General features: G+C 32.3%; 1 protein-coding gene across 1 annotated transcript in view; it reads right to left on the bottom strand.

Annotated features, from left to right (window-relative positions):
- mtDNA-helicase (mitochondrial DNA helicase) overlaps nt 1–24,804 on the bottom strand; it is a 42,464-nt gene that overhangs the window by 14,508 nt on the left and 3,152 nt on the right. Inside the window, exons 2-6 of the mRNA XM_075374272.1 lie at nt 22,568–22,785; nt 13,865–14,198; nt 10,133–10,277; nt 6,911–7,076; nt 5,150–5,299 (exon numbers count right to left, since the gene is read on the bottom strand). Coding sequence (XP_075230387.1) covers nt 5,150–5,299; nt 6,911–7,076; nt 10,133–10,277; nt 13,865–14,198; nt 22,568–22,785 — 1,013 coding nt within the window. The remainder of the gene's footprint in view (nt 1–5,149; nt 5,300–6,910; nt 7,077–10,132; nt 10,278–13,864; nt 14,199–22,567; nt 22,786–24,804) is intronic.

Below are 24,804 nucleotides of genomic sequence, written 5' to 3'. Positions count from 1 at the left end.
AGTAAGAGGTGGCTTGTGGAGACCTTCTCGCAGTGTGAGCATGTTAAAGAATCAATTTTTGTTGTTGGTGGAGAGGATATTGTGGTTTTGTACAACATAGTGAGCAAGGCACAATTTGAAAGAAAGGTGTGGGAAAGAGCAACTGTGGTGAGGAGGTTGGCTAAGCAAGGTAAACTAAAGTGGGGTCAACTTGTGTCAGAAGTTGGACAGGTTGAGGACGTGTATAGGTCATTGAGAAAGCTAATGGAATTAAATGCAGCGATTAAATATGGTATGGTGGAAGACAAGTATGGCATGATAACCAAAAAGTTGCTTGAGTGTTGTGGTAGGAGGGAGAATAAGAAATTTGAGGTTTATGTGGAAGAGGCTAGACGAGCGATGAGAACCCAACAAGATGAGGGTGAGAGCTCTGGTATGATTGTGCTTAGGGCAGATGGAGCCTTCTATGCTGACTTAGTCAAGAAGGTGAAAGAGGGAGCTAGTCAGAGCGATTTCAGTGAGATTTTGTTGATGAAGAAGGGTGGCGAGGGATCCCTGCATATAGACTCCCAAGCGTGAGTGTGAGGTGGTGTCAAAGGCAATTAAGAATAAATTAGCAGGAGTAAGCGTCACTTGTGGATTTGAGAAGCAAGGATTCCTGTATGTAAGAGACCTGGCGATGGGGTGTCAGAAGAGGAAATTGTGGCAGCCATTAGGGAGGCTTCTGGAGATTTTGATGGTGAGATGAAGGTGGTTTTGCTTTGGCCGGCCTGTGGGGGGTACTAAAAATGCAGTAGTTACTACACTGGTGGCGACGGCTGCAGGATTAGCTGCTATGGGGAGAGTGAGAGTGGGTTGGGTGCACTGTCGGGTGTCCCAACAAAGAAAATGAGCCTAGGTGCTATAAGTGTCAGGTGAGTGGGCATGTGGCTGCTAGATGTAGTAGAGTAGATAGGAATGCCATGTGCTTTCCTATATACTGATAGAAGCATTCCTATCTACATGTGAAGACTGATAGAAGCATTCCTATCTACATGTGAAGTTGGGTACAGGTTGGTAGACTGTAAGATGCAGATGAGGTGTTTGAAGTGTGGTAAGAAGGGGCATCGGATGGGTAGCACCCTCTGCAAACCCAAAAATGGTTAGATTCCTTTAGTTGAATGTAAATAGTAGTGGGTCAACGCTTGATGCCCTGCTAGAATTAGGTAGGAGGTTGGACATTGATGTATTATTGGTGTCAGAGCCCAATTTGAGAAGAGTGGAGGAACAGGGATGGATGGCAGACAGGGAGAAGAGTGCTGTCCTGTATGAAGTTAGAGGTAGACCTCTACTCTCAAGAAATGAGGGTAGGAGCTTTGTATTTATGGAGTTCTCAGATATAGTGGTGGTTAGTGGGTATACCTCTCCCAGCTGCAGTGTGCAAGAGTTCGAGTAAATAGCAGAGGATTTGTGTGTGATATTAAATCAAACATGGAAGGACTTGGTTTTGACAGGAGATTTTAATGCCAAAAATGTGGCCTAGAGGGGTAATATTACCAACCGTAGAGGTATTATTTTGGAAGAAACGGTTGCGAATAAAGGACTGATGTGTCTAAATGATGGCGAAGTGCCTACCTTGGTGAGGTATAATGGATATTCCTTTGTTGATGTAACATTTGTTTCACCAACGTTGGTCCAAAGGATGAGGAGTTGGTGAGTGATGAGGTAGGAGGAGAGTCTTTGAAGTAAGAGTCACCCCTTTGGGTCACCTCTTTGGGTAAGAGTCACCCCTTTGAAGTGGGAGACTCAGTGCATCAGGCTGGTGTGCAGGAGAGAAAGGTGATTTCTGAAAAAGGACTCCGCAAATTTAAGAGTAAGATGGTGGAGTCTTGGGCATATGGAGATGACGCCTGGATATTTAACAGCTGTGATGTCAAGGGCGGTTGAGGAGTCATTGGACAGTGGTGGTCGGCGTAACAAAAACGTTTACTGGTGGTCAGCAGTGGTGGCAGAGGCAAGGGCTGAATGTATGAGGGCCCGTCATGGTCTGCAGATAGCAAGGAGGAGGGGTGGTGAAAATGAGGAGGCTAGACAAAGTAGAGTGGTGTTGGCAGATAAGAGGAAGGTGTATAGAATGGCAATTTTGAGAAGTAAGAAGGAGAAAAGGAAAGAACTTTGTTCTAATCTTGAGCAGGATATTTGGGATAGCGCCTACAGGATTATGACCAGGTAATTTGGTAGAGCGCTCTTTTGGCGAAAATAACAAAGGAATGTATTAAGGTGTTATTTCCCAGGCACCAAGTGCAGAGTGAGGAGGAGGTGGCTGCGGTGGAGATCCCATTATTTTCTTTGGAGGAGATGTGGAGGGCTGTAGGGCTGTTTCTAGAAAGAAGAGTCCAGAACTGGATGGCATCCCAAATGAGGCGGCTGCGGTTGAGGTGGTGCCAGGCCAGGTCTTGCATGCGTTTAACTGAATATTGATTGATGGTAATGTGCCGGATGAGTGGAAGAGGGCCAAGGTGGTGCTATTCTGGGAGGGGGAGGATATAGTGGAAGATCCAAGCAACTTTCGACCACTGTGCCTTCTTAGTTGCTTAAGTAAATTGTTTGAAAGGATGATTGTGGAGAGACTGTCAGAGGAGGTTGGTATGAAAGACCTTAGTGACCTTCAGTATGGGTTCAAGAAGGGGTGCACCATGATGGATGTGATGGAGAGGGTCATGAGCTTGGTAGAACGGACAGCAGCAAGCACATGGCGGACAAGGTCTATTGCGGCGGTGGCATTGTTGGAGGTACTTAATGCATTCAACGTGCTGAGAAGAGAAATCTTCTCTGTAACTCTTCCAGAACATATCCAGAATTATTTTACGAATTGGGTGGTGGTTGGGGTGGCTGAAGGACAGGAATTAGAGGCAGCAATGGAGTGTGGGGTTCTGCTGGGTTCGGTGCTAGGGTCGACTCTGTGGAACCATGCTTATGATGGCATCCTCAGGTTGAGTATCCTGAGAGTATCCATATTACAGGATTTGCTGATGATGTGTCTCAAGTGATCAGTGAAAAGACAGAGGAGGAGGTGGTGTGATGAGGTAACTTGGCAATCTTTATGTGGGTAAGTGGTTGAGAGAGAGAAATCTCAGTCTTGCGTCAGAGAAGACAAAGTTAGTGGTAATGGCAGGGAGGAGGAGTCTGGAAGAAATTACATTGATGGTTGGAGGGGTGGCTATAGAGCTGGTGAAGAAGGCTAAACATTTGGGAGTTTGAATTGACTCCAAATGCACCTTTCAGCCGCATGTGATGGAGGCAGTTGATAAAGCCAGTAGGACTCTTTATCAGCTGTCTCCAGGCTTATGAGTAGGATTGGTGGGCCGAGTACATCCAAGCGTAGGATGTTAGCTGCGGTGGTGGAGTTCGTCAGCCTGTATGTGGTCTCTGAATGGAGTAGAGCCTTAGAGAAGAAGAAGGCAGTCAGGAAGTTTGAGGGGCTATAGAGGCGGCTGGCTGTCGGGGTAGCTTGTACATATCGGATGGTCTCTACGGAAGCCGTTTTGGTTGTGACATTGTTGCCTCCTCTTGAGTTATTGGCTATGGAGGGAATGGAGATTCAAAGGGGATGATTAAGAAGACTGCAAGAGAAGAATTGTTAGAGGTGGCAAAATTGATGGGAGAGAGAAAGGTTGGGCAGTGGACGTGGAGGTTGATCCCGTCCATTAAGGTATGGTATAGAAGGAGACATGGGGAGCTGTCATTTCAGCTCACCCAATTTTTTATGGGCCACAGCTGTTTTAACAGTTACTTATTTAAAAGGAAGAGGAGGGCTGATGTATGTCTCTACTGTACTGAAGAGGATACAGTAGAGCATACAGTTTTTCATTGCTCAAGATGGGATGAAGAGAAGCAGAAGTTTTATAGCAAAGTGGGTATGGTTACCCCAGATAATATAGTAGAGGCAATGTTTCATGGGAAAAATAACTGGAGAGTGGTTAGCGAGATGATAAACAATATCATTAAGAGGAAGACAGCAGAAGAAGTTGAGGATTGGGGAACTGAAGGAACTGTGGGGGATGTCAGATTAGGGTTGGACGGACAGTCCTGTTCAGGAGGGGTGAGATGCTATGGTGTCTCATTTTCGATGAGTGAAGCGGGGACTCCTGGGGAGGGATAGGGTGGTTTGTTAAGACTGAAGTCCGAGTGGGGAGGCCCTTTGAAGCAGCCCCATTTGAGACTTTGAGACATGGCAATAAAGGACCTAGACCTGGTGATCAAGTGTTACTGCTGGGAACAGTATAGCTGGGCTCAGTTTGGGCACCAAATATAATGTTGGAGGCTACAAGCCCCCCCCCCCCCCCAAAGACTGGAATATAACCTGATGGTGAGGACAGTCTTGGGAGGTAAGAGGGTTAAAAAAAAGTCTGAACTTATTACTATCATAAACCTTTGTAATGAGTTCAACTATTTTATCAGTATATACATATTTTAAATATACATTATCAATTTTTTGTGTGTGATTTATTGGTGTTAAATTTTTGTTATTTTTAATTTTTACTATTTGTTTATTATAAATATTATTTGCCAACCTACTCATAACCATTATACATAGCAATCTGTTTTATAATATTTCTTATGTGACCATGGGTGATTTGAAGCTCTATGTATAACAAAACCACTATACATAGAGCTTCAAATTTCATTACCTTTAATAACAGATTTGCGTAATTTTGAAACTCAGTTATTTCAGCTAGCAATTATTCTGTGATGTTGCAATTTTGTTGAGAATTAAACAGTTTTGGAACAGATTTGCTACTTATTTTATAACCAAAATTTCAATCAAAATTGTTTCTCTAACATCACTACATAACTGCATTTTATTCCATTTTTAACACAATATTTAATGCATCTTCTTTGTTATTCCACTTTCAAACAAAATAAATTAACACCTATTTTAAAATACATTCTAATTACACAGAAATTAAATTTGAACTACGTTTGTAATGTAGATAATAATATTGATATGCATTACAGAAAGTAATGCCATGGTGTAGGAAAAAGTAGAACCCATTTGAAAAGACAGTGTGCAGAATTAAAAAAATGCTTATTTTTTATTACACCTCATATAATATATAGTTACATAATAAAAAAATATCAAATTTCTAAGTCATAAAATAATGAAAATAGATCACAAAAATAAACATACTCCTTGCATTAGTAAATCAAGTGAATATTCACTAAGAAATGTAGTTTTACCACATCCTGTTGGTCCAGTAAATATTGTAAGTTCACCTCTACGAAATCCTTTCACTAAATTGTTCAGTCCAGGAAACCTTTGCCATTTTATTCCTTGAACCTGTAAATAAAAAAATGCATATTCAGATCTACCCTCAATGGCACAACTGTGTATAATAAGCATAGTAGAGAATATCAAAATCTAATACACAAGTATGAAAAATGTTTTATAAAAGGTTTTTAAGTCAATTGAAATCCTCATGAAGACATTTTTACTTCCTTGTACGAAGTAAAGGAAGTATTATTGTGATTGGGAAAAATGTTGGTTTTCAGATTTCAATGGAAAATTTAATTTTGACCATCACCGAATACAATTTGTCTAGTTTTGGCGTGATGTCTGTACATACATACGTAATTATGTGTCTCGCATAACTCAAAAAAAACTAGCCGTAGGATATTGAAATTTTGGATTTAGGACTGTTGCAACATCTAGTTGTGCACACCTTGCACCTCCCCGTTTGATTGCAATCAATTGGACCAAAAGTGTTCAAAAAAGCACAAAATCAAAAAATTTTGATTTTGGACTTTTTCTTAACTGCAATAATAATTTGTCATTGAGAGCTTTTCAACGAAATATCATAACTGGTACTTACTTTCATTGGTTTCAGATTTATAGCCAAATAACATTTTAATTAATGAAATATTTGGATCTTAGAAGGGAAAGGCAGATCGGATCGAATCAGACTTAATCTCCTTTTTTTAAATATATCGATTTATTAATAATTATTAACCTCTCCGATTGTAAAAACATTTTAACAATAAATAATAATTCAATAATAACAATAGAAAAAAATATACAAAAATATCAGAAGTTATTAATGAAATAAAATATTATGTACTTTTCATTTAAAAAAAAAAGTATATATGTAATTTAATAGGCATACAAGTCATGTGGTGTCCACATGTTTTTATATCTCTGTCTGTCATCAGTCTCTCAATCTACAGAGATTATAACTGAATTGCTTAACCTGTTAATTTTGGATATAAAGGTCATATCCAGATAAATGGATCTTTGAAGGTCCATTTAACTGATCTCAGCATTCCATGCTGAGGCCTGCAGTTTTTGGTCAGTGAAGAACTCTGTGGTTGGAAATGAACCATTTTATCAGTGGACACAAAATATACGGTGGACACCTTATAGGCAAGAAAAGATCCCTTTTGTTTTCTTTAACTGTAATACAATTGAAAAAAAAAACATGAATGAAATACTGAAACCAACCACCAAATTTTCAGCATCATGTTTCATAAACAAAAATAGCCAAACAGGGTTAATCAGTAAGACCTAAAATTTAAACTTTTTTAATCTTAAAAAAAATACTCTTATTGAAATATATTAAATACAGTACATAATTCTGATTAAAAACACACAACCATTTTTTTATTTACTTAACCCAAAATTTAAAGACGTTTAGATATACAGCCTAATAATATAACCTTAAGTTCTGCAGACAACTAATATAGTTTAATGATTAATGAAAATAATAGTAAAGAAAAAGTTCTTTCAGTATTTCAATAAGAATTAATGGAATAAGTGTAAGAAATTCACAAAATCGGTTGAGCCATCACAATATAATAAAATTCTTCTGTCATGCAAATTTTATCCTAAAGGTTACTTGTTTGTAATTTAACTATTTTTTCAACATATACAGACAATAATTTATGTACTTTGTACCTTATCAATGTTTTGCAGTTCAGAGAGAACATCCTGCCTTATTGATGAAAAATTAATTATTGATGGATGTCTGATTGACTCAGCTTTCTCAATGATTGATTTCACTGTCACACCACCATCTTCATGTTGCAAAACAATATGTGCTGGTGGGTTCTCTTTTGTAGGCCTAAATTTTATATAATAAACAATTAAAATAAACAATAAACAATAAATTTACCAAAAGCAATTGGAAAATAGATATAGTAACACAACTCTTAGGCAGCACACCGAGTTCAGTGACATCTGATGACAAATGTTAGCCAGCAATTTTTTTATTTCTGTGTACTATAGCAGTAACATAGACAATTTAATAATAACTATCATCTAGATATACAACAATCTAAAGGTTAAAAACCTAATATAACAGTAACATAACTGAATTTAAACAGTATTTATAATAGAAAGTTGCTAATACTAGTAGTAATAAATTAAACTATTATTAAAATAAAGTACAAAAAAAGAGATGATAAACTCTGGTTAAAAAATCAATTATAGTTCATTCATATTGTAATTAATTTTTTCTACGGCTGTATTACAAATGTTCAAATTATGCGGCTGGAATTAGTATCATACTGAGGGTCGTTATAAAACAGAATTTCATTATGATACAGGTGTTCAAACAATCAAAAAGCCTACTCTTTTCAATCACTGACCAGTAAGAAGTGGGTGTTGTTTAATATATCAGCTGGTTTTTTACTTTAATTTTAATCAAGTCAGTAATTAGCAAGCAGAAGTTAATTGGAAAGTACACAAATATTTAATTAAGTTTCTATATTTGACTGTTAATAATTTTGCTAATTATCTAGGATTCTGAAGGAGAAATGTCTTTAACACCGTTTAATATTAAAGAAAGGCCAGAACTTATGACTTATAACCTACTGTCATAGAAATGTATAGTTTAATGTATTTTCTGAAAAATAAAAAAAAAAATTCTGTAAACAATGTATTCTATCATTGATTTAAATCAATAATCCCAATATTTTCTGAGCCGTAGAAAAAAATATGATATGCAACTCTCTATATAATGGCTTTGAATGCACTCTTGTGAAGTTTACAACAACAGCCTTTGTGAGTATGGTAACTTACTTAACATTCATGCATTAATGGCTATCATTATAGGCTTGTTGCATAATTTAATATAGAATTAAAAATTCTTAATAGAATTTAAAGTACTAGGTGATTTAAAAAGGACTTCACAACTTTAAAAGCACATAAAAAATTATTTATACATCTTACAGATTCGGTTAAGGTCTCATTTCATAGCAAAACTACTTTTTTTTATGTAAAAAAAAAACTATTTGTTTTTATGTAAACAGTAAAATTTATAGGACACTCTTGCCTGGTTGGATGTAAATATTAAAATAGATGAAAATAATCAAATAATAACTGGAGTATATAAAAAACCAACCTCAAACGAGATTATTATAAACAAAAATTCCAACCATCCTTGGGCTCAAAAAATTAATATTTTTAAAAGCATGATAAATAGAATAATAAAATATACAAATGATAAACATGACTTGTATAATGAAATAAATAATATAAAGAATATAACTATAAAGAATGGATATGATATCTCATTGATTGATAATATATATAAAAAATATAATTCCAAATACTTCAATAAAATAAACATCTGTATGTTAAAACCCATAAATGAAAATGAAAACAATAAAAATATTTATTTTAATTACCTACACAAATAAAATTATAGAAAGCTTAATTAATGCGTATAATGATAAACAATGTAAATCTGATAACCATATAATAAAACATTTAAAATATTGTAATAATAAAAAATAAATATGATTCTTCTAGTATTTATAAAATAAAATGGAATAATTGTGAAAATATATATATATATATATTGGAAAAACAAATAGAGTATTTAAAGATAGATTTAATGAACATTTCAGGTCTTTTAAAAATAAAAAAAAAACAAATATGTTTCTCAAATGTAGCAGACCACTAATAATTAACTAGTTTGGAAAATAATTTAGAAATAATTGAAAAAGTAATAATAAAAAATTATAAATTTATATATAGAAATATAAATGTAAATTCAGCCTAATGAATCCGCAAACAGAATTTGAAGGGGGCATTCTTATAAATATTATTTAAGTTGTAATACATTGATAAGAAATTTTTAATAAATCAGATAATCAGTACAGTACTGTATTGACATATTAACATCATGTTAAAGATTTTTTATACTATAATGTATTTATTAATTATATATTTATATTATATATATGTATAAAAAAAATAAATGTATATTTAAAAAAAATTGTTAACGATTTATTTCAACCCAGTCCTGTTTAAAATAAACCCTTTCTAATTTACACCAACTTCTGTAAGAATTACTGAAATTTTAATTAATTTAATATTTAAAACAATTAATTTCTTTTATGATGGCTCAAAAAGTGTGCCTAAATGTGAGTTATGTTCTTATAAATAATAAAAACTTGTCTTTTAATGTTATAATACAAATCTTATTTCAACAATATTTTTTTAAGACATGTACTAAACAATGAATTAATCCAGTAATTGTTACGATGTAGTACTGTATGAATAATTTTACTGTACAGTATGAATTATTCTTGAAAAATCATTAGAAAAAAGTAATTTATTATTTAATAAAACAAAAAATTAAATTAGTGCAATACCTGCTTTGTAAAGTTGCTTAGTGCATTTAACAAATATGTACTGTATTTACATTGTTGCTTTATTTTAAAAAAAAAATTCAACATTTTTTTATTTTTAATGTTTTTGAATTAGATTTTTACTATCTTTTGCAAAATAAGCCACCCAACTAAAGACAATGTAACTGGTCTGATAGAATCAGACAGAGCTCAATAAGCTACATACATACGGCTACATACTGCTTTACATTATAAAATCTATAGTGGTTCTTATTTCATTTCAATTCAGGCACCATTAATGACATACCATCTGCAACACCAGTGATCAAAGATCAGAAATATCTTGGTAAAGGTATGCTGCAAGAATAATTCAATGCATTTTGAAAAAATCAAACTTAAAATTTTTATTAAAAAAAAATATATTCATGTCTGATCATTTTAATCAATGGAATATTCAAACTAAATTTAAAACAATCCTACAACTTTTTTGAAGTATTTTTTTAAAAAAATTATATAAACAGATTATATATATTTAAAATACCTGACAAAATAACATCGTTCTTCAGACAACTTTTTTGCAAATTGTCCAGCAGCATCCCAACAACCAGGATTATTACCAAACCAAAATACAATTTTTTTATATTTCTCTAGAATTGGTAAAATTTCCTGAGGTAAACTTGTTAATCCTGAAAAATATTTATATTTAATAAATAATTAATAAACATATGAAAACTGAAAAAGTTCTATTTGCAAGTTTGTAAAGCCAAAGCTTCTAATAGTAACTAATATACAATTATTTCAATAAAAAAGAAATAATAATTCAATAACTTAAAATCTATTCAAAAGAAATAGAAGTACTAAGATCATATAAATACTAACATGTCACACTGTTAATACTATATAATTATATAGAGCAAGAAACTTAAAACTGGCCTACATTAGTTCCACCCCTCAACTGTGTTAATCTCTGCTAATTACTGCCTGCCCACAACTACAGTACTGCTATTTTTGTTGAACAACTCACATTCCAATGTAAGATACTTTATTCTTTAAATTACGTTCTTAAATGCAACAACTAAATGCGAATTGAATGAGGCAAAAAGGGTGACAGATTACAGTACTGTTATTTTTGTTGAACAATTATTCTTTAAATTACGTTCTTAAATGCAACAACTGAATGAGGCAAAAAGGGTGACAGATTTTAATAACCATCAATGGCTTCTCAACAAATTGCTAATGGCAAATTTATGATTTAGCTATCGCAGCATATCAATTCATAAAACACTAGATGTATTGGTACATAGAAAATCCTTATTCAACTGCATAAGAAACAATTTCATGATGTAGATCAAGTAATATGGAGCAATCTGATATTCTATGACAGAGACACAACATTCTTTGACAAAATGGTTAATATAAATTTACAATAAAGATTTTCAGTTTTCTAAAATTATTTGATTAGAGGTAAATGTAAGAGGTGCTTCTCTTAACAAGATTAATTAACTTAAGATTCACTGAACCACTTTCACAGATGAAATACCAGCACCAAAGATGTTTCTCCTGTACCTGCAAGTTTTACTTATAATTTTTATGAACAGCGCTTCTTAAAAAATAATTATAATACAAATTCACACACTCTAATAAACAAAGGGCAAATAATCACTGTAACTTAAAAAAGTCACTAATTATTATTATGTCAGATTTCTCTGCACATGATTACTTGAGGATAAAAATGCATCACTATACAGATGAATTATTTTTAAAAGCAATTGAAAGAATAAACGAATCAATTCTCCTGAATAAAAATGTTTTTTGCTTTAATAAAAAAATAAGTTTGTAAAAATCACTTGAGTGTGGATGCAGGTTGATAGTTTTATTTTAAGTTTCCATTCTGTATTATAATACAACAAAACATATTCATTTTGCACAACAGAACACTATTACTTGAAGTTAATTCAGATTGAATATATGATGCTAATCATCTTTGTTAGCTGAAATAAAGATGAGTAAAAATATTAAACATTGAAATAACATAAGTTTGATGATGGGCAAAAATTTAACTTAAAAATAAATTATAGTCAAAAATAGGTAATAAAATGTGATGAAAAGAATGTCAGTCCAGGCGGTATCTGTTTTAAAATGCGCAAACTTGGACTTTTTCTATACGATCACTAATTTTTGCTTTAATGCCTCTGGAATATCATCAGAAATGATTATTTCATTAGGTGCCAGTTGAAAAAGATATGCTTATAAATTTCTATTAAACAAAATGTAAATAAAATTGCAAAAATTCCATTTTGTTTCTCCTATTTTCCTAGATAACTGTTCATTTTAGAGAAAAAATTGACAGGAAAGTTTTGTTATTAAATTTTACACACAGTATCATCAGTGACAAATTGAAAAATACATTATTATTGAAGCAAAAACAGCAACAACTACTAAAAACTGAAAAGAAAAAACAAGATTTCTTGGGGATTTTTTTGAGTACTTATATTACACATAGGACCTTCATATTTTGCCTCAAAGAACTTTTTGATATGAAAAAACAACATGGAAAATTTCTACAAAATCAGTCTGACAGTTTTTGCACAATAATTTTGCAATCCAGATTTAAAAAGAAAAATGTGATTGTTCCAAATTGTGTAGAGACTGAAATGAAGTCTCTATATACTTGAAAATTTAATCGCATATAAAAGAGCACTTAAACTTCAAATACATTTTGAAAACTTTTAAAAGGTTAATTAGGAGAGCCTAGAGAATTTGCAATTTTAACAAACAAAATTATTATTATTATTTTTTTAAATCGTCTTGTCTTATTAGCTAAAATCTTCATATCATACTGGCAAACACAAATTATTACTAAATGTCTATTAATTTATTGATAATAACTTATTCCAAAGTTGCACAATGGCAGTCAACTCTGATTGGTTATATTTTTGAAGATAATTAACAAATTGAAACTTTTTTTTAAAGAAGCATCTTTTTGAATTCTCTTAAGCTGTGTTTTTTAAAATTAATTTAGATAAAAATTTGTGAAGATATTCAATTTGTTTAAAAGCAAAAACGTTACAAATACATTTGAAAAATTCCCTAAACTCTCCTAACCAACCAATTTAAACTTTCAAAATGCATTTGAAATTTTAAATGCTCTTTTATATGCAATTAAATTTTCAAGTACCTAGAGCCTTTATTACAGGCTCTACAGAATTTCAAAAAATCTTCTTTTTTTTTAAATCTGGATTGCAAAATTATTGTAAAAAAACTGTAGGACCAATTTTGTTGGAATTTGGCGTGTTGCTTTATCATATCAGAAAGTTCTTCGAAGCTAAATTTGAAGGTTATGTATAAATACTCGAAAAATTCCCAAAAATCTTGTTTTTTTTTCATATTTTTGACAGTTATTGCTTTTTTGCATAATGTATGTTTCGATTTGCAACCAATGATTTTGATAACCAATAAAATTTAATAACAGAACTTTTTTCTCTCTCCATCTTTTTTCTAAAATAAACAGTTATCTAGGGAAATAAGAAAAAAATGGATATTTTAGCAATTTTTTATATTTTGTTTAATAAAAATTTAAACACATCTTTTAAAAACTGGTGCATAACAAAATATCATTTCTGATGGTATACTGGAGGCATTAAAACAAAAATTAGCGATCATATAGAAAGTCCAACCCAAAACAGATATCACTTGGACTATGTAGATTAATGAAAAAATCAGGAAAAAGAGATTCTAATGTTAAATCAATTAAGACAAGAGAAATTAATATGAAAATCGAACTTAATAAAATAAAAACACATATAGCAAAAAAGAGAACTTTTACTATAGAAATTAAATTTGATATCTAACAGATCTAAAATTGCAAAATAAAGTTTAAAATCTATTTTTAAGGTGTGTGTAACAAAACATAGGCAGTAAGAAAGCCAGAACTGAGCCTTTTGAAAGTTATTGTTAAAGAACAATACTGAAAATTGAAATGTTGAAAGTTTAAAAAAATCGAAATGAAGTCTAAGATGATAGAAAAAAAAGATAAGAAGAGAATATGGCTTACCCAAAGAACTGAGTAGGCAAGTCATATATATAATCTAATATCTGACAAAAAATTAGAATATAGAAGTCAATAATTAAAGGTGTGGCGAGAAATAAATACACTGAAATTAAACAGTTAGTGAAGAATAGGAAGGAACAAAGAAAGCACCAATAAAAAACTAATAATTGGAAAAAACCTTAAATTAACCATGAAAACTTAATATAGATTTTAAGTACATACCATATGGTAAGCATATTATATTATAATTCAAATTAAATCCTACTAAACTAATAAAATCTTCAAAACTGTGTACTAATACAGCTTTATCTTTTTTAAAACTTCTTGATTTATGTAATAAAATTCCTCTACAGTTATGACACGGTTCTGTTAACTCTCTTTCAATTAGTCTTACAGCACCGGCATCAGAATTTTGTGTTGTCTCACTTTCTTGTAATTTAATAGTTTTGAATCCTACAATGTCACTATTATTTGAATATTGTAGAGGTACGTAAAGACACGATAAATTTTTATTTACATGGATATTGAGATGTGCGATCAAATTATCAGGTATTTCCTAAAACAAAGAAAAAAAATAGTAAAACAGGAATAACAAACACATGAGTTTAATAATCAATAAATAAAAAAATTAAATAATTATTCAAATTACTATAAACTTTAAATATTCAAGTAAAGAAGCTTATTCCTATGTAGCAGCTGATTTGTACCATATAGTATAATTATTAAATGCCAAATAACTAATCATAACAAAAGTGCACTAATCATTTAAATGTTTGTTCTTTGTCATTATGGATTTAATATCTAATAAGGGATTTATAGAAATTAAAATGTACATTCATTAGATTAATCGGTGAATCTGCAAAATCAACATATAAACATCATTTTTGTGTTCAGATTAATCAGCTAGACAATGGCTGATGTGCTTAATTATGATCTGATAATTCAACCACCTTCAGTCACTGTTATCTTTGGTACAATCCCCTGCATGGGTATAAGGTTATTCAGAGAATAACAGGAAAGAATCAGAATGTAAAGTACAAACAAAAACTGGACAAATGTTAAATGAGATTTGGAACATGGAATATTAGAGCAATTGTTGGAAGAGGCAGAGCTTCTTGAAGAGATGTATAAGTGCAGAGTGCAAATATTGCAAATTAATGAACTGAAGAAAAGGAATGAACACTACATAACTTGCATTTCTCTGGGTTAGTGCAAACAAACAAGCAAAAGATAAACTATCTTTAAAACAGAATATGTATTACTGAGAAAATGATTACCAGAGAAGTAAAGATAAAAGCTAGGGAAAGATTTGAGCAGAAGAATGAGGAATATCTCTCAAATTAAAGAGGCTATGAAGCAGTGGAATAAAGAGGATGCTCTGTTGATGTCAGATTCAAAGGAAGTCTTGATAGTAGAAGACATATAGTGAAAGAAGAATAGTATACAGAATAAGCATGATTTGTATACTGACAGGCAACAGTGTTTAGATTGATGGAGATGTTACAGGAAAACATTTCACTCCATACTTTTTTTTAGCAAGTCTGGTATAGGATGTTTGTTATCCTGTAGAACAGTTATGTTAATTCCAGGAGTGGCTTATGTTTCATAATTGGTCACCTAAAATCTTTATGGATACAGTGATACCCAACATTCACAGATATGCATTATGCCACCGGGTTGGTCTAGTGGTGAACGTGTCTTCCCAAATCAGCTGATTTGGAAGTCGAGAATTCCAATGTTCAAATCCTAGTAAAGTCAGATATTTTTACAAATTTGAATACTAGATTGTGGTTATAGGTAGTCTTTGGTAGTTTGGTTTCAATTAACCAAACATCTCAGGAATGGTTGAACTGAGACTGTACAAGACTGCACTTAATTTACACTCATGTATATCATCCTCAGAAGTATTATGAAAGGTAATTACCGGAGGCTAAACATCAAAAAGAAAAAGATACACATGTATGAATAAGGCACAGGAAATTTATAAAAGAATAGAGAAACATAATAAGGCACTGGAATTTAAGAATAATTATGACTCAGTCTCTTGTTCATAGTACATAAAAGATAAAGTGATTGATCAGAGTATAAAAAATTGCAGAGGAAAATTACAAAGAGAAATAAAATACTAAAAAGAAATGGCATGATACTAAATGATAAAAAGAGTAAAGATAATATATGTCAGGTAAACTGAGGTAGAGAGTTTCTTGATATCTTGAGATCAGATGGAAGAGTGAAAGAGATCTGTATCAATTTGACCAACATACATTATTTTACTGTTCTTAGCATTCAGTGTCACACTCTTATTTTCTTAGAATTTTATTTCACTTTCTAACTGCCCTCTACAGATTATACTTTCATACTGAATGATCACTTGTAAGCCAAGAATATGCATAAAAATATAGAAATGTTATGTGTGACCATTCACAGGGATAGAAGAATAGATAAATAAGTATTAAATTGTGTGATAAGTTTAGTACAGTGATATTTTAGTCCTGTTACCAAATTGTTAATGTCTGGCAATTTTTTTCTAAGAAAGGGAAATTTTGTTTTGTGACACGAAGTTGGTAGCGCTACTCAACCGGGATAGATACGGCAGTGTGAGTTGTTTCTCCTTGAGCTGTCTAAACTTTTGTCCCGTTTCCGGTCTTGTTACGAACAGAATGTCTTTTACCATAGAACGACGAGTTTTCATTCTTGAAGAATATTTTGCTACAAAATCGTATGCGAGTGTAAAAGAATAATTTCAAATTAAATTTGTTGGTGTTCCTCCACCAGAAAAAATGTCAATTTCTAGGGTAGCAAACTGATTTCAAGAAACAGGTAGTGTTTGCGACAGAAAACGTGGTGGTCGACCAACTCTCTTGAAACATGACGTTTTAGAGAATGTGAAAACAAGATTTCTCAATTCTCCACGGAAAAGTTTACTAAAACTTTCCACGCAAGTTGGTTTGTCATATTCGAGTGTTCAGAAAGCTGCTAAAAAATTGAAGTTGTATCCGAATTGTGTACGATAAGTCCAAGAGCTTCAGCCTCCACATTTAAACAAGCGATTGCAATATTGCCGTTGGTTTAAGTCTCTCGTAAACGATAACGGAATCAAATTTTTAAACACAGTGTTCTTTAGCGATGAAGCTTGGATCATCTCGATGGTTATGTGAACAGTCAAAACTGTCGAATTTGGGCGGTTAAAAATCCTAACGCTTTACAAGACAAATTTTTGCATCCTGAAAAAATTGGTGTGTGGTGTGCGATATCTCGTCATCGTATAGTCGGACCCATATTCTTCAAACAGTCAGTAAATGGTGAAGTATACAGGAATGTTGTGCACCAATTTGTGTCCCTCCTGGAACCTCAAGAACGGTATTGCTGGTTTCAGCAAGACGGCGCTATATGCCACATGTCTCGAGAAACCGTGGATTTTCTGCAAAAGTTCTTTGATGATCGAATAATAAACAAGGGCTTATGGCCTCCAAGGTCCCCAGACCTCACATCTTCCAACTGCTTTTTGGGGGCTATATAAGTCCGAGGCCTTCAAAAACAATCCTCACACTATTGATGAACTTAAAGTCAATATTACAGACTTAATCACGAATATTTCCAATGCAACTCTTAAAAAGGTTTCTGCTAATATGCCGAAAAGAGTCCGTGCATGTATAACCCCAAGGGGTGGGCATTTTGAACATATTCTTTAACAATTACGTAAGTTTTTTTTTTTTGTCTTCAGTCATTTGACTGGTTTGATGCAGCTCTCCAAGATTCCCTATCTAGTGCTAGTCGTTTCATTTCAGTATACCCTCTACATCCTACATCCCTAACAATTTGTTTTACATATTCCAAACGTGGCCTGCCTACACAATTTTTCCCTTCTACCTGTCCTTCCAATATTAAAACGACTATTCCGGGATGCTTAGTATGTGGCCTATAAGTCTGTCTCTTTTTTTAACTATATTTTTCCAAATGCTTCTTTCTTCATCTATTTGCCGCAATACCTCTTCATTTGTCACCTTATCCACCCATCTGATTTTTAATATTCTCCTATAGCACCACATTTCAAAAGCTTCTAATCTTTTCTTCTCAGATACTCCGATCGTCCAAGTTTCACTTCCATATAAAGCGACGCTCCAAACATACACTTTCAAAAATATTTTCCTGACATTTAAATTAATTTTTGATGTAAACAAATTATATTTCTTACTGAAGGCTCGTTTAGCTTGTGCTATTCGGCATTTTATATCGCTCCTGCTTCGTCCATCTTTAGTAATTCTACTTCCCAAATAACAAATTTCTTCTACCTCCATAATCTTTTCTCCTCCTATTTTCACATTCAGCGGTCCATCTTTGTTATTTCTACTACATTTCATTACTTTTGTTTTGTTCTTGTTTATTTTCATGCGATAGTTCTTGCGTAGGACTTCATCTATGCCGTTCATTGTTTCTTCTAAATCCTTTTTACTCTCGGCTAGAATTACTATATCATCAGCAAATCGTAGCATCTTTATCTTTTCACCTTGTACTGTTACTCTGAATCTAAATTGTTCTTTAACATCATTAACTGCTAGTTCCATGTAAAGATTAAAAAGTAACGGAGAAAGGGAACATCCTTGTCGGACTCCCTTTTTTATTACGGCTTCTTTCTTATGTTCTTCAATTGTTACTGTTGCTGTTTGGTTCCTGTACATGTTAGCAATTATTCTTCTATCTCTGTATTTGAACCCTAATTTTTTTAAAATAAATGCTGAACATTTTATTCCAGTCTACGTTATCGAATGCCTTTTCTAGGTCTATAAACGCCAAGTATGTTGGTTTGTTTTTCTTTAATCTTCCTTCTACTATTAATCTGAGGCCTAAAATTGCTTCCCTTGTCGCTATACTTTTCCTGAAACCAAATTGGTCTTCTCCTAACACTTCCTCCACTCTCCTCTCAATTATTCTGTATAGAATTCTAGTTAAGATTTTTAATGCATGACTAGTTAAACTAATTGTTCTATATTCTTCACATTTATCTGCCCCTGCTTTCTTTGGTATCATTACTATAACACATTTTTTGAAGTCTGACGGAAATTCCCCTTTTTCATAAATATTACACACCAGTTTGTATAATCTATCAATCGCTTCCTCACCTGCACTGCGCAGTAATTCTACAGGTATTACGTCTATTCCAGGAGCCTTTCTGCCATTTAAATCTTTTAATGCTCTCTTAAATTCAGATCTCAGTATTGTTTCTCCCATTTCATCCTCCTCAAGTTCCTCTATAACACCATTTTCTAATTCATTTCCTCCGAATAACTCTTCAATATATTCCACCCATCTATCGACTTTACCTTTCGTATTATATATTGGTGTACCATCTTTGTTTAACACATTATTAGATTTTAATTTATGTACCCCAAAATTTTCCTTAACTTTCCTGTATGCTCCGTCTATTTTACCAATGTTCATTTCTCTTTCCACTTCTGAACACTTTTCTTTAATCCACTCTTCTTTTGCCAATTTGCACTTCCTGTTTATAGCATTTCTTAATTGCCGATAGTTCCTTTTACTTTCTTCATCACTTGCATTCTTATATTTTCTACGTTCATCCATCAGCTGCAATATATCGTCTGAAACCCAAGGTTTTCTACCAGTTCTCTTTATTCCGCCTAAGTTTGCTTCTGCTGATTTAAGAATTTCCTTTTTAACATTCTCCCATTATTACGTAAGTAATAACTTTTTATTAAATCTCTTTTGTAAGTAACAAATACATTTTCTTATTCCGCCTAAATTTCCCTTTCTTAAATTACATTTAAAATTGGGTAACAGGACTAAAAAATTACTCTGTATTTATTGAATAAAGGAAATGTTAGAAAAAGAAATACGAACAAAAAGGGCTGTGATTGCAATTTTTTATATATTTTCTTACCTAGGTTAATATATTGTTCTGAAAATTGGATAAACATGTGAGTTGTGAGTGTTTTCAAATTGGCAGATGACATTTTTTAAAAGAATAGTTAGGAAAAATTAGATAAGAAATCATGTGAATTGGTATTGCATTTTTAGAAATCAGTCTTGTAAAGCACATTTACAGGCAAGTCAACTTAAATGGCTGAGTTTTGTGTAAAGTGGAAATGAGAATAGGAAAATCAAATTGTTCCAGAAATAAACCAAGAACATTTGGGCTACAGGAAAGGCCTAGAATGATGTATAAAGAATGAACATTGAATTTGGAAAGTTAAAGGAGGTGAAAACAGCATGAAATGAAAAGAATTTATGGAAAAAGTTAAAGGAGAAAAAAGACATCTGTACATTTTCTCATTGAATAAAATAATCTCCTAAAAGCTAAAAATAAGCACTGTCAACAATGAAAAGCAGAAGCATCTGGTAGAGAATATCTACTCACTATCTAATTACAATGATCAAAAATGATTTTGTTAAATTAGAGTGAATAACTTAACTTATTCTTACAGTAATTTTCATGCTGATTTCAAATATGAAATCAGAATTCTTCTATCAGGCTTAGGTTTTTTGTAACTAACATTCATACTTTCAGGTAGTATCAAGCATGAACTCCATAAGCACAGCATTTCGTGAATGTATTTTATTATATTATTTATCAAGTAAATAGCTTTTGTTTTATTTATTACAGTCCCTTAATTTTCACACTGATTTGTCAGACATTAGTCATCATGTTTATTATTACACACTAATTAAAATGAACAAGAATGTGACTCATTCTTCCCATTTTCATCTTACTATAAACATATCACCCATCCACTCATTCATTATTTCTGTTATTATATTTACTTATAAACTGTTGTGCAGACTAGAGAAATATTTTTAATTCTCATTCAATTGCGAGTTTTCATATGTGTAACATTAAGTTTTGTAGCTGGCTTTTTTATTTGCAGGTATATATTGTTCAGTAATGTGAGTGCATGCTTATTAAATTACTGTGTTTATAAGTGTTTCTTTTTAAACAATATTAGTTATTGTAATGTATTAACAATGCCTTGCAGTTGCATTAATCATCCAAACAATTTCTGCTACATCTGTGGTAAGGTAATGTTGAAGTCTCAGAAAAGAAATATAACTCCATTGATAAAAAATGTCGTTTGAACTGTATTTTGGATATACATTAGGTGATCGGGACAAATCTTGGGCAATATTGTTGACTTGTTGGCTAAATGGATTTCATTATATGCTATTTGCAATTCCAATGGTTTGGAGAGAACAGAAGGATCACACCACAAACTGTTATTGTTGTGCAATAAAGAAATATGTAATAACAACTAAAACTAGACGTATTGTTAAATACCCTGATATTCCCTCTGTCATGCGACCAGTGCCACATAGCCAAGAGCTTCCAATTCCAGTACCAGCAGAAACATGGAACGTAGATGAATATGAAAATGTTGAATCTTGTGCTGACTTATCAGGCGATGAAGAAAGAGACCCAAACTTTTTAGAAAATAGATAAACTGAAACCTATTAAATTAATTAACCAGTTAGGATTAAATGATCTGGTTCATGACCTAAATTTATCAAAGAATCAAGCAGAAATATTGGCATCAGGACTGAAAGGATGGCATCTTTTACAACCAAACACTAAAATAAGTGCTTTCTGTGACAGACAATCATTATTTGAACATTTCTTCTCTCAGTACAAAAACTTAGTATACTGTAATGATCTGGACTCTTTACTGAAAGCTTTGGAATATATGCACCATCCTGATGAAAGGAAACTTTTTATTGGCCCGTCAAAGTTTAGTTTGAAAAATGTGCTACTTCACATTGGAAATGAATAAAATCTACTCCACTAGCAAATGCTGTTCACATGGAGTCTTATGAAAATATGTAACTTGTATTGAGCAGGATTCAATATGAGAAATATTTATGGCATATTTGTGGAGATCTGAAATAATAGGGCTTTTACTTGGACTGCAACTTGGATACGCTGAGTTCTGTTGCTATTTGTGTGAGTGGGACAGCAGGGATAGGAAAACCATTTCATAAAAGAGCAGTGGCCAAAGAGAGTGGTACTGACTGTACAGGAAAAGAATGTTGTTAGTCAGGCATTAGTAAAACCAGAAAAAGTTTATCTTCTGCCACTACACATTAAGGTTGGTTTACTCAAAAATTTTGTTAAAGCAATGGATTGTAATGGTGTAAAGTTTCAGTTTCTAAAAAACAAATTCCCTAATAGTGATGCTAAAATAAAGGAAGGTGTATTTGTTGGACCACTAATAAGAAAACTAATGAGTGATTCGGCGTTTAAAGAATGTTTGAATGACTTGGAGGTTCTGCATTGAAATCATTTCAAAATCAAAATGTGGTAACCAACTTTCTTGGAAATCATAAGGCCAGTAACTACAGAGAACTTGTGAGTGAACTCCTTCAAAACTGCAAAGAACTTGGATGTAAAATGTCACTCAAAATCCATTTCTTACATTCACAGTTGGATGTTTTCCCTAAAATTCTTGGCACTATCAGTGATCAACATGGAGAATGTGTTTCACTAAGAGATAACTACAATGGAAACACAATACCAGGGAAAATGGAATCCAAAAATGTTAGCTGACTACTGTTGGAATCTAAAGAGGGATCTAACTACAATAAATTACAACAGAAAATTCAAAAGAAATAGATTTTAGGCGAGTACAAAATGCATGTAATGCATTGTCATATTACGTTCACCATACATTTTTTGTTTGAAAAGAAATTTCAATTACAAAAATAAAACTGGGCCCGATAGAAAAAATCTATTAACATACATAATCTATTAACCAGCATAAAAAATACTATAAGAATCAGCCATTCATTCTCATTTAACAAACAAAAAATTTAATTTTGTTGACGGGTGTTAAATGATTAGTCAAATGAAACTAAAAAAGAATGTATTACAGATGATTATTATTTTTTTAAATGGGTTAAAAAAAATGTTGTACTCACTTTTAAGTGCAATTTTTCAAAAACTTGTTTCTTTTCACAATTTGTAAGAGACACAAATGGCATTAATGATTTACAAAGTTCTTTCCATTTATCTATTGTATCACTAACATATTTTTTCAAAATCTGTTGTTCAAAAGGTGCATTTTTATTTTCTTTTAAAATATTTTCTAATTCACTCCAATTACCTGAACATTTGCAACCTAGGCAAATAACTAATCCTAAAATGAAAAATAACACAGTCCTAAATTATTTAGATGCATAGACAAGTATTCTATAATCTATAATGAATAATAATAATACCATAAAAATACTTTACAACAGGAACAATTTACAAGTAAATGTATTCAGTCATTTGACTGGTTTGATGCAGCTCTCCAAGATTCCCTATCTAGTGCCAGTCATTTGATTTTGATATACCCCCTACATTCTACATCCCTAACAATTTGTTTTACATATTCCAAACGTTGCCTGTCTGCACAATTTTTCCCATCTACCTATCCCTCCAGTATCAAAACAATTATTCCAGGACGCCTTAAGATGTGGCCTATATGTCTGACTCTTCTTTTATTAGGTATATTTTTGCACATGCTTCTTCTTCATCAATTTGCCACAACACCTCTTCATCTGTCACTTTACCCACCCATTTGATTTTTAACATTCTCTATAGCATCACATTTTCACTTCCATATAAATCTATGCTCCAAACATATACTTTCAAAAAAGCTTTCCTGATGTTCAAATTAATTTCTGATGTAAGCAAATTATATTTCTGAACTGAAGGCTCGTTTCGGCTGTGCTACTTGGCATTTTATATTGCTCCTACTTCGTCTATCTTTAGTAATTCTACTTCCCAAATAATAAAATTCTTATACATCCATAATCTTTTCTCATTTGATTTTTATATTCAGTGGTTTATCTACTTTATTTCTACTACATTTGATTACTTTCATTTTGTTCTTGTTTATTTTCATGTGGTAGTTCTTGCTTAGGTCTTTATCGATATCATTCACTGTTTCTTCTAAATCTTTTTTACCCTCGGCTTGAATTACTATATTTTCAGCAAATCGTAGCATCTTTATTTTTTCACTTTGCACTATTATTCTGGATCTAAATTGTTCTTTAACATCATTAACTGCTAGGTCTAAAAAAATAAAAAAGTAATGGGGATAGGAACATCCTTGTCGGCCTCCCATTTTTATTATGGCTTCTTTCTTCTGCTCTTTATTACTGTTGCCGTATGGTTCCTGTAAATGTTAGCAATTTTTCTTCTATCTCTATACTTAAACCTGAATTTTTTTAAAATGCTGAACATTTTATTCCAGTCTACGTTATCAAATGCCTTTTCTTAAGTCTATAAATGGCATGTACATTGGTTTGTTTTTCTCTAAGCTTCCTTCTACTATTAATCTGAGCACTAAAATTGCTTCCCTTGTTCCTATACTTTTTCCTGAATCCAAATTGGTCTTTTAACATTTCTTCCACTCTCCTCTCAATTCTTCTGTACAGAATTCTAGTTAAAATTTTTGATGCACAAGTAGTTAAGCTAACTGATCTGTTTTCTACACATTTAGCTGCTCCTGCTTTCTTTGGTATCATGACAATAACACTCTTTTTGAAGTCTGACAGAACTTCTCCTTTTTTTGTAAATATTACACACTAGTTTGTATAATCTATCTATTGCTTTCTCACCTGCAATGCGCAGTAATTCTGAAGGTATCACATCTATCTCAGGAGCCTTTCTCTTATTCAAATCCTTTATTGCTCTATGAAACTCAGATTTCAGTATTCTATCTTCCTTTTCATCCTCTGTAACACCAGTTTCTAATTCATACCCTCCATATAACTCTTCATTATATTCCACTCACCTTTTCTTTTGTATTATAGATCAGTGTACCATCTTTATTTAACATACTATTTTAACTTATGTACCACAGAATTCTCCTTAACTTTCCTGTATGCTCTGTCTATTTTACCAGTGATAATTTCTCTTTCCACTTCTTAACACTTTTCTTTAATCCACTCTTCTTTTGCTAATTTGCAATACCTGTTTATAGTATTTCATAATTGTCGATAGGTCCTTTTACCTTCATCACTAGCATTCTTATACTTTCTACACTCATCCATCAGCTGTAATATATACTGATATCCAAGGTTTTTTACCAGTTCTCTTTGTTCCGCCTAAGTTCACTTCTGCTGATTTAAGAACTTCCTTTTTGACATTTTCCCATTCTTCTATG

This window comes from Lycorma delicatula, chromosome 8 (assembly GCF_047948215.1).
Source record: "Lycorma delicatula isolate Av1 chromosome 8, ASM4794821v1, whole genome shotgun sequence".
Taxonomy (NCBI): Eukaryota; Metazoa; Arthropoda; class Insecta; order Hemiptera; family Fulgoridae; genus Lycorma; species Lycorma delicatula.
Note: the sequence above shows the minus strand (reverse complement) of the source record. Positions and strands in the feature narration are given on the sequence as shown.